This window comes from Sander vitreus, chromosome 3, assembly GCF_031162955.1.
Source record: "Sander vitreus isolate 19-12246 chromosome 3, sanVit1, whole genome shotgun sequence".
NCBI classification, from domain to species: domain Eukaryota; kingdom Metazoa; phylum Chordata; class Actinopteri; order Perciformes; family Percidae; genus Sander; species Sander vitreus.
The window spans coordinates 36,746,948-36,766,368 of record NC_135857.1 but is presented as its reverse complement, the minus strand read 5'-3'; the positions used below and the strand labels follow the sequence as shown (position 1 = coordinate 36,766,368).

At 44.2% G+C, this 19,421-nt stretch overlaps 1 protein-coding gene across 1 annotated transcript; it reads left to right on the top strand.

Moving 5' to 3' along the window:
* Positions 1-8,707: 8,707 nt before the first annotated feature.
* On the top strand, positions 8,708-17,431 carry arrb1 (arrestin, beta 1). The gene is made up of 8 exons (XM_078247276.1): positions 8,708-8,837; positions 9,189-9,273; positions 9,396-9,468; positions 11,820-11,957; positions 13,637-13,720; positions 14,818-14,897; positions 15,393-15,441; positions 16,087-17,431. Exons 1-8 carry the CDS (start codon positions 8,793-8,795, stop codon positions 16,199-16,201), a joined length of 669 nt encoding a protein of 222 aa, XP_078103402.1. The 5' UTR covers positions 8,708-8,792; the 3' UTR covers positions 16,202-17,431.
* Positions 17,432-19,421: the final 1,990 nt, after the last annotated feature.

The window sequence follows — 19,421 nt, the reverse complement described above, 5'->3', positions numbered from 1 at the left end:
TTTTATTCAATTTCATAGCATTTGAAATTCACTCAACATCCTCTGATCTGAAGTATTAGTCCAAAAAATGCAGAATTTCTGCTTTTCTTAACTAAAAAATGAGGTATAATGTCATTTAAATTAGGTTTAATGATCATGAATTTAAAAAAGCGTTGAGAAAAGTGACCAAAAACATGTGTGTGAAGTGTCAAAAACATTGGAAAAAGTGCCAAAAAAAGTTCATTTTCAATTTTGACCCAGAAGGACAACACGAGGGCTAAAGAGCGAAACAACAATCGCATTTGTCTCTTTTTTCTCAACACTTGCAGACATGTCCCGGGACCTCTCTAGATAGTTGGAGATCTCAACCCCCCAATGTTGAACCCAAAGTTACACCATTGTAATATAATATAATGTAATATATTATTATAAAAGATTATATATATATATATATATATATATATATATATATATATATATATATGATGTTTTTGTCCCTTCAGTTTTGTGACTCTGACGTGTGTTTAAGATTTAGGGTCCCTATTTTAACAATCTAAGCACACGGCATGAAGCGCCTGGCGCAGGTGCGTTTAGGGCGTCAGGCGCATGGTTCTAAAGGGTTGACCTTAGTGTCTTCATTAATCAGAGGTGTGTTTTGGGCGTAACATGCAATCAACCAATCAGAGATCATCTCCCATTCCCTTTAAAAGCCAGGCGCGTTTGGACCTTGGAGCATTGCTGTTATGATGGAGGATTTGCACCGTAATATTTGTATGTGTAATCTTCTGCATGTGTGTGTGTGTGTGCGTCCCTGTGTGTGTAACAAGCATAGTGTGCACGTGCTGTGCACGAGCCTAGGAGCATTTTACTAATGCTCTGTTAAAATAACAATGAAATGCTGCGTTATTGACTTTAGACCAGGTTTTTGTTGGTCAATGGTGCCATCACTTCCTGCTGCCTCAAGATAGTAATACGCCCAGAATGCACCTGAACACACCTCCCTGTAAGACCAGCACGCCCAGAATGCACCTGAACACACCTCCCTGTAAGACCAGCACGCCCAGAATGCACCTGAACACACCTCCCTGTAAGACCAGCACGCGCAGAATGCACCTGAACACACCTCCATGTAAGACCAGCACGCACATGGGCCACAGATGGGCGCAGGTGCATTTGCTGTTTAAACAACGTGGGCGCTGGACGGGAAACTGACAACTGGGTCGGTCTTAAACTAGCAAAGACACTTGCATCGGGCTTTGCACTGCGCCGGGTGCAGGATAGGGCCCATAAAGATATGATAACTTATGTTTTTGTTCCCTTAGTGTTTGTGACTCTGACGTGTGTTTAAGATATAATAATAATAATAATAATCTTAATAATAATAAAGATATAATATATGCTGTTGTGTTTCAGTGTTTGTGACTCTGACCTGTGCGTTCCGGTACGGCCGCGAGGATCTGGACGTCCTGGGTTTGACGTTTCGTAAAGATCTGTTTGTGGCGAACGTGCAGGCGTTTCCTCCGCCGGCCGAAGAGAAGAAGAGTCTGACTCGTCTGCAGGAACGACTGATCAAAAAACTGGGAGAACACGCTCACCCGTTCACCTTCCAGGTACGCAGCACACAGTGTGTTTCATTCATTCATTCATCAGTCATCCTTTCATAGCAGAAGGGGTTCTCAAACGTATCACTCAAAGGTCTGCATCTGATTTTTATTCCAGGTCAGATGTCCGGAATGATTGGCGATAACAACACAAGTTCATTTCGCCAATTTTGCCATTGTTTCCGACGTTTTTGGCATTTTTTTTGACGTTTTTTTTTTAGCTTATTTAAAATGTTTTTTTTTTTTTCCATTGTCTTATTTTTTTAATCAATATGTTTTGTTTCGTTTTTTTTCAATGTTTTTGCTGCTTTTACGTTTCTTTGTGTCTTTTACTGACATTTTCCCCCCAACATTTTTGTAGATTCTTTTCACTTCAAAAATAGATTTGAGGAATCTCAAAAAGCGAACATCAACGTTTCAGCTTTAGTGCCAAATTATATCTTCACCATTGCTCTAGAAAACGTTTGGGCGTTACGTTACAGAAAGCTGAGTTAGTTCTGAACATTTTGATATGAAACACACAGAGATCAGTTATATGCAAATACCTTAAAACGATGAATTTAAAGCGTAACTCTCGCCAAAATGCAACCTAGGGTCTTTTTTGGTACAGCCAACCAAGATGGCGCCGCAGAATGGTGACGGAACGGTGTGTTGGTTTGCTCTGTTTTGTTTTGTTTCTTGCGATGGTACCCGTATCTCATTCACCAGTGAAGAGCTTGTGAACTTCAGGGGAACAACACCATCCTACTTATTTCCCACTTTTCTTCTCCCTTCACTGGAAATTTTGGACATTCTGGTCAAAGGTGGGCTCACCTTTGCTCACGCAGCAAAACGTCGGAGGAGAGGGAAACGGGCCGGTGCGCTTGTGCGTCTCCGCCAGCGAGGATTACGCACACCATTACCGTGAATATTCCTCTCTAACGTGCGCTCACTGCCCAACAAACTGGAGGAATTACAACTGCTGTTGGTGAGAAACAGGGACTTTTCTTCATCTGCTGTTTTGTGCTTCATGGAGACGTGGATCACTGTTACACCACAGTCAGGGATGCTTATCACGCTGTCCCCCGTGCTGCACTTGGACACTCTGACCACTCATGGTTCACCTGATCCCCGCCTACAGGCAGAAACTAAAGCTCTGCAAACCTGTAGTGAGGACATCAAGGAAGTGGACCAGTGAGGCTGTGGAGGATCTCCAGTCGTGTTTGGACTCCACTGACTCGGATATGTTCAGGACTGCAACCAACAGTCTGGATGAGTACACAGAGGCTGTGACGTCATACATCAGCTTCTGTGAGGACTGCTGTGTTCCAGCAAGCACCAGGGTGAGTTACAACAATGACAAACCCTGGTTCACAGCCAAACTCAGAAGGTTAAGGTTGGATAAGGAAGAGGCGTTCAGGAGTGGGGACAAAGACAGATTTAAAGAGTCAAAGTACAAGTTTAGCAAGGCAGTGAAGGAGGCTAAACGACGGTACTCTGAGAAGCTCCAACACCAGTTCTCAGCGAACTACTCTGCGACTGTCTGGAAAGGACTTAGGCAGATCACCACCTATAAGCCTAAGGGGCCATCCACACGGAGACGCTTTTTGATGCAAACCCACATGTTTTGCATCGTTTGGGCCCGTCGTCCACACGGATCCAGTAAACACACTGCCTGAAAACGCACTTTTTTGAAACCGGGTCCCAGGATGAAAAAATTTGATAACGGCTCTCTTTTGGCTTCGTTTGAATGGCGAATACGAATACGTCTGTATCAATGATGTCATTGCCACACCCCTCTACCTCTAGTGCACGGCCACACACGACTTCACTCACTGCAGTGAAGCTAAGCGAACATATCCCATCTCAATGGTCAAACCAGCTCACTTCATCTAGCTAAATAGTTCGTCTCTGCTCCCTGACACTTCCCTCTGCTCTGCCGGTCCTGGATTCTACACAAGATATATTGCTAACGTTATGTAGCTAACGTTAAACATTGCTAAAGTAGCTGACCACTAGAGCAGCGATGTAACGTTAACATTAGCTGCTATGGTTAGCTGTTTAGGAAGTGGAAGCTAGCTAGCTAATCTGTCTGCTTATCAACTCAACTTGAACGGATTATAGTAACTTTTACCAACAAGAATAACAAGAAAACGTGTAGATTATCAAAAAGACATTGGCTCATTGATGTTTGTTTGACTGCCGATGTTAGCTAGCAGAGCTAACGTTAGCGCGCTAATGTTAGCTCTGCTAGCTAGCGCGCTGCAATCATGTCCGATGGCAAACAGAATTGCAAAATAAAAAGCAATCCAACAGCACATTATACAATGTAAACAAAGACACGTTTTCTTGCGGCGGCCTTTATAAAATGAGCAGTGGTAAAAGTTATTATAGCTAGTTCATGGATGTATTAAGAGAACGTTAGTCTAACTAGTCATGTTATGATGGGAAGTGGAACTATGCTCTTCTTCGCCATGTTTTGGTGAATTTCTGTAGCAGAAACAGCGCCACCTATAGGCCTGGAATATGAAGTAGCGTGTTGAGTCATTTACAAGTGGATCCATATGGACGTAATTCTTGAAACGAATTCAGGGAAGATGGGTTAAAAAAAAAGATTGTTTTGGTACGTGTGGACGTGGCCTAAAACCCCCAGTCCTTCAATGACCGACACCTAGCCAACGACCTGAACGAGTTCTACTGTCGATTTGAAAGACAAAAGGACAGTCCTGACACCATCCCCCACGACACCTCCCTACAGCTACAGCCACTGTGCATCACCACCTCCCCCACCTCAACAGGGTCCTGGGTCCCCGCACCAATGCCCTCCTTAAAGGTCCCCCCCTCCACCTCCACCCTCCCTCCCACCTCAGTGACGACTCTCTCCATCCATGAGAGGGACGTCAACAGACTCTTTAGGAGACAGAACCCCAGGAAATCTGCTGGACCGGATGCTGTCTCCCCATCAAGCTTGAAGCACTGCGCTGATCAGCTGTCTCCAGTGTTCACAGACATTTTTTAACACCTCACTGGAGACCACGTGCCAGCCTGTTTCAAGACCTCAACCATTATCCCTGTCCCCAAGAAACCAAGGACCACAGGACTTAATGACTTCAGACCTGTCGCCCTGACCTCTGTGGTTATGAAGTCCTTTGAGCGCCTTGTGCTTTCACACCTCAAACCCATCACCGACCCCCTCCTTGACCCCCTGCAGTTTGCCTACAGAGCCAATATGTCTGTAGATGATGCAGTCAATTTGGCCCTCCACTACATCCTCTGGCACCTGGACTCGCAGGAACCTACGCCAGGATCCTGTTTTTGGACTTCAGCTCTGCCTTTAACACCATCATCCCGGCTCTGCTTCAGGAGAAGCTCTCCCAGCTAGGCGTGCCTGACTCCACCTGCAGGTGGATCACTGACTTCCTGTCTGACAGAAAGCAGCATGTGAAGCTGGGGAAACACGTCTCCAACTCACAGACCATCAGCACCGGATCACCCCAGGGCTGCGTTCTTTCCCCCCTGCTCTTCTCCCTGTACCCCAACAGCTGCACCTCCAGTCACCAGTCCGTCAAGCTTCTGAAGTTTGCGGAAGACACCTTCCTCGTCGGACTCATCTCTGATGGAGACAAGTCCGCCTACAGGTCGGAGGCTGACCACCTGGTGACCTGGTGCAATCAAAACAAGCTAGAGCTCAATGCTCTAAAGACAGTGGAGATGGTTGTGGACAGCCCCACCTGCGCTTCCTGGGAACTATCATCTCCCAGGACCTCAAGTGGGAGCTGAACATCAGGATGTACTTCCTGCGGCAGCTGAAAAAATTCAACCTGCCAAAGACAATGATGGTGCACTTCTACACAGCCATCATTGAGTCCATCCTCACATCCTCCATCACCATCTTTACGCTGCTGCCACAGCCAAGGACAAGGGCAGACTGTCCTCACATCCTCCATCACCATCTGGTACGCTGCTGCCACAGCCAAGGACAAGGGCAGACTGTCCTCACATCCTCCATCACCATCTGGTACGCTGCTGCCACAGCCAAGGACAAGGGCAGACTGTTCTCACATCCTCCATCACCATCTGGTACGCTGCTGCCACAGCCGAGGACAAGGGCAGACTGTCCTCACATCCTCCATCACCATCTGGTACGCTGCTGCCACAGCCGAGGACAAGGGCAGACTGCAGCGTGTCATTCGGTCAGCAGAGAAGGTGATTGGCTGCAATCTGCCGCCAATCAGATTCACGCCACCAGGACTCTGAAGCGTGCTGGAAAGATTGTGGCTGACCCCTCCCACCCCAGACACAAACTCTTTGAGCCACTCCCCTCTGGCAGGAGGCTGAGGTCCATGAGGACCAAAACCTCACGTCACATGAACAGCTTTTTCCCCTCCGCCACTAGCCTTATTAACAAGGCCCGGAAAGCACCCTGACTCTCCACCTTCATGCCACTGTTCTCTCTCTGCTGTAATGCTCTTTGCTCTTTATTTTCTTTTTTTTATTTCTATCTTTATTTTTTAATTTAATACATACTGTGTACATATACTTATATTGTTTATACCTATACTTATATTGTTTAATATTCCATCTAGAGAATGTGTGATGTGCACCAACAACACCAAAACTAATTCCTTGTATGTGTTAAAAAACGTACTTGGCAATAAAACCCATTCTGATTCTGTAACTCTCGCCAAAATGCAACCTAGAGTCTTTTTGTGAATGTACCTGAGTCAAACGTTCATTTAAAAGCATATTTAGGATGGAAACGCCACTTTTAAGATTTACCCTATTTTCGTTTTTCGGTCAAATGGCCTTTTGAATGGGAGAGCTAGGGGCACTTTAATGCTAGCCTCAAAATATCTATGTTTAAAACACTAAGAAGGCTCGACACAACATGAAACTTTGCTTGAAGTATCACCAGGGGCTCTACACCGAAAGCACTGAGAACATTGTTTGTGTACCCAGAGTTTACTAAAAAGAAAGGTTTTGAGCAACTCACCGTAGCTGTTGTTCTTCCGGTCGCCGTCTATCGAGCCAGTCAAAAATAGTCGAGGGAGGAGAGTAAAGATGGAAAGCTCCTAAAGCTTAGTTCCATATAAATGCACGGATAATTCGGTGTTTTGTCGTTAGTGAAACACAATATTGACCTTGTAGTTGAAAAAGGAGCCTCGTATAAGAATGACATTTCCTCCTATGGAGTCCGTTCATTCGCATTCAGAGATCACCTATTTTTGACTGGGAAAATGGCGGATAGCGTAAACAACAACTGCTAACGTGAGTTGCTCAAAACCTTTTTTTTAGTAAACTCTGGGTACACAAACAATGTTGTCAATGCTGAGTTCATGTGTAGAGCCCCTGGTGATACTTCGAGGAAAGTTTCATGTTGTGTCGAGCCTTCTTAGTGTTTTAAAAGGCTAGCATAAAAGTTCCCCTAGCACCCCCATTCAAAAGGCCATTTCACTGAAAAACGAAAAAACGGCAAATCTTAAAAGTGGCGCTTCCGTCCCAAATATGCTTTTAAATAAAAGTTTGACTCGGGTATATTCACAAAAAGACCCTAGGTTGCATTTTGGCGAGAGTTACGCTTTAAGAAGATATGTGAAAATGCTCTCAGACCTCAGAGGGTTTTGACCCTTTCAATGCCACCCAGAGATGAAATAGTCCGGCTTTTCTTCCTTCATGTTTTCAGATTCCTCTGAACCTGCCGTCTTCCGTCATCCGGATATTTTCGTGTCTTTTATTGAATGTTTTGTCTCTCTTTGATGTTTTTTCTACTCTTTCTACATTTTTTGACACGATGACATCCCCTAATTTAAAGGTCTTTTCTTCCTTCCGTGTGTTTTCAGATTCCTCTGAACCTGCCGTGCTCCGTCACCCTGCAGCCGGGCCCCGAAGACACCGGGAAGGTAAAGACGTGTTCACGTCCTCCTCAACGCCTCGCTCACCCTACTGAGCCAAAAAACTAAGGAAATAAATGAACATTTGTGTGTCTTCAGGCCTGCGGAGTCGACTTCGAGGTGAAAGCTTTCTGTGCAGAAAACGTTGAAGAAAAGATCCATAAAAGGTAAAAGTGAGGAGAGTGTTCTGGTGCCGGATGTCCTTCTTTTCGGTTGGATGTCCATCCCCTTCCTCTTCCTTTGTGTTGTAATTTTAAACTCCGGTGGATTCATGAGGACTATGGTTAACTGCTCCTCAGATCTCTGCAGGGTAAATCCAGACAGCTAGCTAGACTATCTGTCCAATCTGAGTTTTCTTTTGCACGACTAAAACTACTTTTGAACGTACACATGTTCCACCAAAACAAGTTCCTTCCTGAGACTATTTAGCAGAGGCACCGTGGCTCCGTCCGGAGCTTAGCACCACCCAAGATGATTGTGATTGGTTTAAAGAAATGCCAATAAACCAGAGCACATTTTTCTCCCATCCCAGAATGTTATGTGGACTAGCCAGACCTTCCTCCGCAGCGCTGTGGAGGAGGGTCTGGCGAGTGCCGAGTCATCACCAAGACCAGTGAGTGTCAAGACTGAGAAAAGCAACCCGTTCTCACTTCCATCACGCCAGAAAGTGTCACTAAATGGTCAAGTATCTTTGGCATTTGTCATTGACGCAAAAAGTCTCCTTTTGCGTCCCTTTTTGACACTCTGGGTCGGGATGTACGTTTGACTGACATGCAACACAAGAACGAAACGGTTAGCTTTAGGAGAAGATGATGGGTGGGTGTGTCATGTCCCTGTTCTTGTCCTGCGTGTCACTGAAATGTACATTTTGTAACAAATGTACATTTCAGTGACACACGGGACAAGAACAGGGACATGAACCCTGGTCTCCTGGATGAAAGTCCTGTGTTGTTTGACCCATCCACCACCCCAACCTTACATGGATTTTTGGTCAAGAAAAACAGCTGGAATCTTGCCTAAGGCACTGCATTGGTTAGGGTCAGCTCTGGTTAGCAGTGTTAGCGGGGAGTTCCCACATTTCTAAGATTTTTTTTTTTGGGACCAAAGGGCTGTGGGACCATAGGGCTGTGGAACAATTGGGCTGTGGGAACATAGGGCTGTGGGACCATTGGGCTGTGGGACCATTGGGCTGTGACCTATGATGCAGTATTATTAGCAGTAGCAGTGTTAGCCTCTGTGTTGTGGTTGCAGGAACTCGGTGCGTCTGGTGATCCGGAAGGTGCAGTACGCTCCGGAGAAATCCGGTCCTCAGCCGACGGCAGAAACCACCAGACAGTTCCTGATGTCGGACAAACCTCTGCACCTGGAGGCCTCTCTGGACAAAGAGGTTAACACATGCACACGCACTCTGGACAAAAAGCTAATACATGCACGCACACACACACACACACACACACACACACACACACACACACACACACTCTGGACAAAGAGGTAACGCACACGCACATGTCCCCCCGACTCATTTCCTGGTTCTCCTTTTCCATAAACAACATGAAATCAAGGAGAGGATTAACTTTTCCTGCTCCAGATTTCCCACTGTGGTCAGAAAGAACAGGGGAGACACTTTATTTCTCCGTTTCTGCGTAGAGCCTACGTACAATCATAAATCAGGCTTAAAAAGTACAATATTTACCTCTGAGGTGTAGTTGAGTACAAATATATGTTTCTCTCTCAGATTTATTACCACGGGGAGCCAATCAGTGTTAACGTCCACGTCACCAACAACACCAACAAGACCGTGAAGAAGATGAAGATCTCAGGTAGCTGATCTCTCTCCTTCTCTCCCTCTCTCTCTCTCTCTCTCTCTCTCTTTCTCTCGCTCTCTCTCTGTCGATCTGTGCAGCAGTTTGTGTTATTGATTGACTGGTTTGTGTTTCCACAGTGCGACAGCACGCAGACATCTGCCTGTTCAACACGGCGCAGTACAAATGTCCGGTGGCCACCGAGGAGTCAGAGTCAGTTTCATTTCTCTCTGCTTCGGTTTAAACAACACTTTCTCTCCCAACACTTATATTTAATATAAACTTAGCACAAATAGTAAGGAAATTTGTGTTTGGTAGATTATTTCTCTGTGGTAACAATGCTTTTTGGCAATAAATCTTATACCATTGGAAAGCCTGTTTAGTTCCCTTTAAAATGGTGCCCCATTTGTAAGGAACATGCATTTGACCAGCCTGGTCACACACTGCTGTGGGATGGCATCCCATTCTTCAACCAGCATTTGTCGCAAGTCAGCCAACGTGGTTGTGTTGGTCACTCTGGCACGAACAGCACGCCAAGGCTGATCCCACAAGTGTTCAATGGGGTCATCCCATTCTTCAACCAGGACTGCTGGTTGAAGAATGGGATGCCATCCCACAGTAGTGTGTGACCAGGCTGGTGACCAGCATGAGGAGGAGGTGCCAGGCTGTTGTGGCTGTGTTTGGTTCTTCCACACGCTACTGAGGCTCCTGTTTGTGAAATTAATAAATTGTTAAGTTGCCAATATGTTTTGTTTCTTCAAACTTCAATCATCCAATCCACCAAACACCAAACGAGTCATTAGCAGAATAAGCTGTTTGGCATTGGCAGAGAAGATTTGGCCAATTTTTCTTTGCTGCAACCCACATACTCAGCGCTGCTGCTCATCCCACAAATGCATGTTCCTTACAAATGGGGCACCTTTTGAAAGGGAACTAAACAGGCTTTCCAACAGTATAAGATTTATTGCCAAAAAGCATTGTTACCACAGAGAAATAATCTACCAAACAAAAATGTCCTTACTTTTTGTGCTAAGTTTATATAAAATATTTCTTTAAAGGAAAAGTTGAAGATGATGTTTTGAAGTGGGGTTGTGAGCTACTTCTCTAAAGTCAGTTTATTACCTGCAGTAGATGGCGGTCGGCACGCCCCCACTTTGGAGAAGAAAGCCTCCAGGAAGTGCACCGGGCTTTGAAGAAATTGGACATAGTGGAACTACAACTCCCGTGTCCGTCTCGTGATGCCCTCTGGCCCAAAAATACAGTTTCCCTCAGACTTACATGGAGAAAGAGACGTCTGTAAATCAGCAGATACATTTTTTTGAGCATCACAACCCCCGCGAAATGACTTGTTTCACTGTCATAATTTGATCCATTTGGTCCGATAACATTTGGAAAGTCTAGAAGAGCAGCACCATTAAATCATTTAATGCCCATTCAAGTTAGCGGAGCGCTAAAGAGGACGTAGCTGGCTTCTCCTGCAGGTTCGGAGAAGCCAAGGGGGTAAGCGAGCATCTGGAAAGTGTACCTCCTATGGGGAGATTCTGAGTCTACCAACCCATCACCTTCTGCTAGCATCCCATTGACTGCCATTCATTCTGATGTCACTTTGACAGAGAATACCTTTACATCTGAAGCGTTTAAAGACTCTATTTGTCCGTTGTTAATTCCTAAAGAAACACGACAATGTATAAAAGGCTCCATTACCTTGTAGCTCACGTTATGGCTCCGTAGCAGACGTTTTTATAACAATAGGCTAACGATTGGGTCATAACCACGAGACTTCCTGTCTCATAGTAGAGGAGTTACCGTATAGTACAGGAGAAGCTCTCAGGCAGTTTGGACTTCCATCAGCTGTTTAAGTGTAATGACTAATGTTAACTATCATTTTAGTGATCAATAATGAGCCTGTGTCTATGTTATCTCCTTACATATACCTACGCTCTCCGTCTCTGCTAGATTGGGAATGATTGAGATTTCTCTTGGCACAGCTACCAGAAGACTTCCAACTTTCAGACAGGTTGCTCACGTCACATCTACGTCTTCAAGCTCAGTTGGAGGCTGCTCAGTAACGCTCAGCCATCACCGGGAAAGAGACGTCACTGGTCTCCGTCGAAGTCTGTGGCGTCTCTGTGTCCATTTATTTTACTGTCTATGGGAGAAGCAGGCAGGAGTACCTTTTACCTTGAAGAACAGTTGAACACTTATTCACTGTCCTTTCTTTTCCTGACCCGAAATAAACCATTGAGGTGACCTATCAGACATCAGAAGAATCAGTTCTGTGAAATTATTGCACTTGGCCCCAAACACCTCCGAAGCTACTTTACCAACGATATAGCTACACTTATCTTTGTCTTTGATAAAGTTATCTTTTATGAGGATATATCCTTTAACGCCCACGTGAAACTATCTTCAAGAACAGCCTTTTTTCACTGCGTAACAAAGCTCTTAATGGTCAGACACCATCATATCATCATAATGCATTGGTACCCCAGTTTGAATAATTTGAAGTGAATCAAGTCAGAAGTTGACATCTGGGTTCATGTTTCGTTTGTTTCCGTCTTCAGTGACGTCGTCGCTCCCAGTTCGACTTTCTGCAAGGTTTTTACTCTCACTCCGTTTCTGGCAAACAACCGAGAGAAACGAGGCCTCGCTCTAGACGGAAAACTGAAGCACGAGGACACCAACTTGGCCTCCAGCACACTGTGAGTCCAACAGCAGTCTTGATGCCTTCCAGGTCTGTAGGAAAGTGGGAAATTCTGACATCATACTTAAGGGGAAAAGTGAGAGTGGCCCTTAAGAGTGTACAGCCAGATTGGAGAATATTTTGGAGATATTTTGGGGAATTTGAGGGATGTTTCAGGTACAATAGTAACATTATTAGCTCACTTAAAGAATAATTAAGTCTTTAATTATAGGAGGAACATTTGTTAAATCTGTTACAGGAAGAATGTTGAAAATTTGAATTTGCCAATTTAACTTTCCATATCCGAACAGAACCGTGCGTTCACATCTGTCTCAGAGTGTATGTGGCCCTTTAAAGTGCTCATATTATGCTTTTTGGCTTTTTCTCTTTCCTTTATAATGTTATATATTTTTTTGTGCACGTTATAGGTTTACAAAGTGAAAAAGCCCAAAGTACATATCAAAGGGACTTACCATCTCCAACAGAAAACACTGTTCACAAACTGCTCCAAACAGCTCTATTGTAGTCCAGCCTTTACTTCAGAGACAAACGTGGTCACTTTGGAACACACGTTATAATGCTCACCTAGCTGCTAGCATGGCACGCCCTCATACTCTGCTTCTGACTGGCTAGTAGTCCTTACCTAGGTACTGTCAGGGCCCTCATACTCTGCTTCTGACTGGCTAGTAGTCCTTACCTAGCTACTGTCAGGGCACGCTCTCATACTCTGCTTCTGACTGGCTAGTAGTCCTTACCTAGGTACTGTCAGGGCCCTCATACTCTGCTTCTGACTGGCTAGTAGTCCTTACCTAGGTACTGTCAGGGCACGCCCTCATACTCTGCTTCTGACTGGCTAGTAGTCCTTACCTAGGTACTGTCAGGGCACGCCCTCATACTCTGCTTCTGACTGGCTAGTAGTCCTTACCTAGGTACTGTCAGGACACGCCCTCATACTCTGCTCCTGACTGGCTAGTAGTCCTTACCTAGGTACTGTCAGGACACGACCTCATACTCTGCTTCTGACTGGCTAGTAGTCCTTACCTAGGTACTGTTAAGGCACGCCCTCATACTCTGCTTCTGACTGGCTAGTAGTCCTTACCTAGGTACTGTCAAGGCACGCCCTCATACTCTGCTTCTGACTGGCTAGTAGTCCTTACCTAGGTACTGTCAGGGCACGCCCTCATACTCTGCTTCTGACTGGCTAGTAGTCCTTACCTAGGTACTGTCAGGGCACGCCCTCATACTCTGCTTCTGACTGGCTAGTAGTCCTTACCTAGGTACTGTCAGGGCCCTCATACTCTGCTTCTGACTGGCTAGTAGTCCTTACCTAGGTACTGTCAGGGCCCTCATACTCTGCTTCTGACTGGCTAGTAGTCCTTACCTAGGTATTGTCAGGGCACGCCCTCATACTCTGCTTCTGACTGGCTAGTAGTCCTTACCTAGCTACTGAGAAAGTGCGACTCCCAACAAAGATTGAACTGTAGCTAAAACAGAGACCTGAACACAGGGTGAAAAGAGGAGCTGCAGAAATGTGCAATACAACAAAAATATGGTGTTTTTTGAAAATTAAACCTATTCTGGTACAACCTCTAAATACAATTATAAACCTGAAAAATAGCATAATATGAGCACTTTAAGGGTGGAAGGAAGGAAGGAAGGTGCTGATTGGTCAAACTGAATGTTTTCTGTCTTGATCAGGTTAAGAGAAGGAGCCAATAAGGAGATCCTTGGCATCATAGTGTCGTACAAAGTCAAAGTGAAGCTGGTTGTGTCTCGAGGCGGGTCAGTGCACTTTGTCTTTAACTTCTTTATCATATAATCATATCTTATCCGCTGAGACGAGCTTTAAAGGCCAATTGGAATCAAAATACATATTTTGCTGTTATTTCAATATTCTGTATGTCGTTACCCTGTGACTTTGTTCGTTACCCTGTGACATTTAAGTATGACTTGAGAGCTCAGTTTCAGTGTGAATCTTAAGTTTCTGTTCATCTTGCAGAAGGCTTCACAACTACATACTGTATGTCTAAATCCGATGATTAGTTTACAAAGAGTTGCACATCTCTTATTGTAGTTTCTACCCTGCAGTGATGCTCTTAGTTTTCACGGTTAGAAATGAATGTGTGATTCATCCTGAGACCCAGGTTTGATTCCCACTGCGATACATCAACCAATGTGTCCCTGAGCAAGACACTTAACCCCTAGTTGCTCCAGAGGCGTGTTACCTCTGACATATATAGCAATTGTAAGTTGCTTTGGATAAAAGCCTCAGCTAAATGACATGTAATGTAAATGTGTATTGATTTCAGGCTCCTGGGAGATCTGGCGGCGAGGTAACTCACTGAGATTTACAACGGTCACCTGAACGTCTCACGATAAGTGTCTGTGGATTGTTATTATTGGTGTTTTTATGATCCGGCATTAACCAATTTGGTGCCCTAGGCAAGATTACAGAGTTTTTGTCGGTGGGTTTTTTTTGACGATTTGGACGCTATTTCAAGACTTTTTTCGACGACATTTTTGATACTTTTTTGGTCGTTTTTTTTTTAAATAAAAAAAATGATGCTTTCTTCAACGTTTTTTTCAACATTTTTGCCGCTTTATTGGTTTTTTTGTTGCCTTGTTCGACGTTTTTGACTATTTATTCATAGTTTTTGTCACGTTGTCAAAATAAAAGTACGCTTTTTTTCAACATTTTCTGCGACATTTTTGTTGCTTTTCGGGCGTTTTTGACACTTTATTCTTTGTTTTTGTTATCTATTACCTTTTCTTTACTCATGTGGACTGCCAGCGCACCTAGCATTTGTCTATATATATTTTGACTATTCAGCCTATACCAAGGGCTGGCCCTGCTGTACATCGAATGGTTTGTTTTTCAGCGATGTCTCCGTCGAGCTGCCGTTCACTTTGATGCACCCGAAGCCGCTGGAAGAATCCTTCTACAGAGACGGTGAGTCGTGTTTACAACAAGTTCACGTATCAGAAATGTTGTTTCAAATGAACTTTTAACCCTTGTGTTGTCTTCCCGTTGACCTGCAACTTTGTGTTTTTCTGGGTCGAAATTTCAACATTTAGTTGTTATTTTTCGACACTTTTCTCGACGTTTTTGTCGATTTGATTCCAATTGTTTTGTCAGTTTCTTTCCAATTTTTTGCCGTTTTTTTTAATGATGTTTTTGTCAATTTTTTTGTTGCTTTTTCTGATGTTTTTCCCCCAATTTGTTGTCACTTTTTTGAACAACTTTTTGTCGATGTTTTGATGATGTTTGTTTTTTTTGACTTTTTCTGTTGAGGTTGCTGACCCTACGGGTTATGAAATGAAGCTTGGTTGCTAAAAGTTGCATTTTCGGCAATTTGAGTAATTAGCATAATAAGCTAATTAACACACTAGGCACTGCACTGTAGACAGTTAACGTCTGGGATCATCTTCTAACCTTCGCTCTCTCTCGCTGCAGCTCCAGATGAAGCTCCCATCGACACAAACCTGATCCAGTTTGACACAAAGTAAGCTGCCGTCTGTCTGTCTGCCTGTCTGTCTGTCTGTCTGTGTGTCTCTGTCTGCCTGTCTGCTTGTCTCTCTCTGTCTGTCTGCCTGTCTGTCTCTCCCCCTGTCTGTCTGTCCGTCTGTCTTCCTGTCTCTCCCTCCTTGGTTCTGCTGTGTTTTACGGCCTCTTTAGAAACTGTCAGGAAGCAGAGAGCTTTTTCTCTCCGCCTGCTGAAGCATTATCTGTGATGGCCTCGCCTCCAGAGTCTCTTCCTTAATGCATCTTAATGCTCGCTGCAGGAAACACGCTGTAAACTGGAAGCTCATCCTGCTGTCAGCAGACAGAGCATCATAAAACCACTCCTGAGTGAGCCCACAGACAGCAACTCTGCTGCATTTTACAGCTCATTACTTCACGCTCACACAGTGTTCATTTACCTGCCCAGAACAACACTTCAGTTCAGTTTGAAACAAGACAGAATAACAGATCCATAAACTACTATCCTGAAAAAAAGATATATATAAATACATATTAGGGCTGTCAAACGCTTAAAATATTTAATTGCAAATTTATCGCATGTTTGTTATCTGTTCTAAATGTACAAGTTTTTAATGCTCAAGTGGTATTTTAGACTCAAGTAACTACAACCCTCTCCCTCCCTCAGCGACGATGACATCATCTTTGAAGACTTCGCCCGCCAGCGGCTGATAGGTGGAGCGCCGGACGACAAGGACGAAGACGAGGAGCCGGTGGACTTGCCCAAACTCGACGACAGATAAAACCTTTTGAGCGCTGCCTTTCCGGACACCTTTCAACGCTCGGCGGTGCCGTGTTTGTGTTCTCGTTCATGTTCGTCCTCTGCGTCCTGCTGGGGTGTAAAAAGCTAGAATACCACATCGTTTTCAGACGGAGCAGCTCTCCACTCCTTCACCCGCGCGCCGGAGACTTGAACCGGCGACCGCGGGCGTTGTAACAACGGCTGGTAGCATGCCTCTAATGTCACTTTGTTGTACGTGTTTCCATTAGGGACCGAGCAGGAGTAGCGTTGTGTTGAGATTAGTTTTCGATGTGTCAGTCAGAGGATCTTTATAAACAACAACACCGGAACAGTTCAGCGTTCGAGGCCGCAGCGTGGACGCCGGCTGACCGAGGTCTTTGTCGAAGGTCAGTCTGTGCGAAGACAAAGAAGACGTCCCGACAGAGAGAGCCACCAATCAGCTGAGAGCAACTGGTGGCCCCGTTTGCATGAAATCCATCTTTATATGATTTATTAATGTCATGGATATTCAATCTTTGTAGAGGACAGCTGTGATTTTAAAGAAGCACAGAAGTGTTTGTTTTTGTGTTGGAATTGGCTGGTTCACACTTCTGTAAAAATCTGCTTTCAGAGTTCAACCTCTATGCTTTCTGATGAGATGTGTGCACAAAACTCAAACATGTCTCTCCATCAAACATTTTCGACAAAGCTGAAAACATTATTATGTATATTTCTCAAAGTCAGGATACTACACAATAGGAAGCATCCAACCAGGATGTTACACAATACTTTTAAATGCCTAGAAGCTCATCAGCTAAACCCAATCACATAGCTGCACAACAAAGATAGCCATACACAGACTGACTCACCATTTGAAAAGCCTAAACAGTAGGCCGCAATCACGCCCAATTACCACGGTGCCAGAAAACACTACAACGCCTAATTAACGCACGCGATGCAGTGGCCCAAGGACGTGCCACGAAAACACCACGACGCCCAATTAAAACAAACCTGAATAGCACATGCCAACGTTCATATCTCAGATGATAGCTCCCAATTGTTACAAAGCTAAAGCTAAATAACACACGCCAGCGTTCTTATGTCGGTGGTTTGTTCCCCCCCCTCTAATCCGACCCACAGGAGCGTTTCCTAAATTAGCACCCCCTAGTGGTGGCAGGAAATACATCCTCATATCTAAACCAGAGAAGGTAACGGTCGCGGTTTTAAACTTGTAACGTTGTGAAACGTAGGGTTGGGCATCGTTTGGATTTTAATAATTCTGATTCCAAAAGTGATTCTTGATTCCTGATCTTTGAGGCTGGAGTTGTCGGGTCACATGCTTATTTCACAAATAAGAGGAAAGTTTTATTTTGATTCAATTGGTGGTTTGCAGTTTTTCTGGTTTTTCAACGTAAAATAACGCCACACTAGAGTTCCGCTTACTGTGCTCCAAGGCTGCAACACAACAAGCGCCTGGCCGCTACGGAAACAAAAAGTTGCGCATATTAAATTTGGAACGGATGATTGGATTTGAAAACCAAATCCTCCAAACGTTTCCAATAAAAAGATTCCAAGTAGGAATCGGTTCTCGATGCCCAACTCTAGTGAAACGGTCCCAGTTTGGTTAGATTTAGGCACCAAAACTACTGAGTTAAGTTGGTAAAAAGATGGAAGTTTGGGTTCAAATCAGATGTGACTTCACTTCCTGGAGGTTACCATGTGATGCAGAACGTGACATAGCTACGTTAGTTCCCTAAAGTCCTTTTCTTTTCTAACGGGACATGAACACCGGTCTCCTGGGTGAAAGTCCTGTGTTTGTTTGACCCCCCCCCAATCTTCCTCCTTACCTGGACGCAAATTTACGAATATATACTATGGCCGCGCCAAGACCCGCCCTACGAAGCAGCTTGATTGGTTGGGGTTAGGCATTTGACCTCGAGTGGTTAAGGTTAGGATAGCTGATTGGTCAGAGGATATGACCTGAACAAATGGGGTTACGTTATCTTGGGTAAGCATGGACGCCTGGCCAATAAATGCTATTGAAGGGCGGGTCTTGGCGTGGCCATAGTAGGATTCGTAAATTCGCTAACTGGACATTTGGCGCTCTTCTACTTCCTCACTTTACTTCCTGCTTTGCTCCCATCAGAACTACTACGGCCACTAGAGGGCGTCGCCACTACAAACATCAATATAGGTCAGAGTGATGCTGGAACAAACCACTTATGGGAGAGTATTTCGGAGGAGAATAGTCTCTCTTTACTACAAGAGCGTCCTTGGTTCAGTGTTCCAACAGTAAAGCATTGAGTTAGTCAAAAACTGATGGATGATTCAGAAAATGACAAGGTGATGTAAACAGGAAGTGTTGATGTGTATGGCCCTTTAATGAACATTATGAGACTTGATGAGATGAAAACAGCATTTAATTACTGAACTTCAATTTAACATTCAAAGTAAAACAGGGACTGAAACATGTGTGTGTGTGTGTGTGTGTGTGTGTGTGTGTGTGTGTGACTGAAACATTACAGGATAAAAAGATTTTAAAGACACCCAAAAACATCTTTATTATTTTTAACATTATTTGAATAGGCTTTTATTTTGACAGGGCCAGAAGGAAACCTATATATTCCTCTGCATCTTTAATAAAAAGTAAGTTTGTGGCAACCTGTGTGTGTGTGTGTGTGTGTTTCGGCATTGTGATGTTTCTGACGCTTACATCAGCCAATATTATTATTAATATTTAACATCAACTCATTTTTGATATTGTGATCTGAAGTGTTTGGGACATTTTTCACTGTATAAACCAATCACCATCTAGTGGACAAACTCAGTAACTACATGACTTTACACATTTCTGTAAGATGTATACAATCAAATAATGAATTTATATGAAGGCGCTTCAACATTGGCTTTACTTTTCAGGGTCGGAAATTTCGTCATTTTTTATTTTACAGTCTATGCAACAACCTGATCTCACAGAATTCCATGAAATGAACACGACCCCTTAACTCAAAATCTGTGGCAGTTTCACGGAATCACCAAAAATTCCTTGATGGGCCCACGGAAGAATTCTGTGAAATGAACACGGCACCTTAAGTTTAGGAAAAGGTTGTGGGTGGGCTTACGTTTCCATGACACACGGGACAACAATGGGTTTAGGAAAAGAAGAACGGGACGGTTGGGTTTAGGAAAAGAAGAACGGGACGGTTGGGTTTAGGAAAAGAAGAACGGGACGGTTGGGTTTA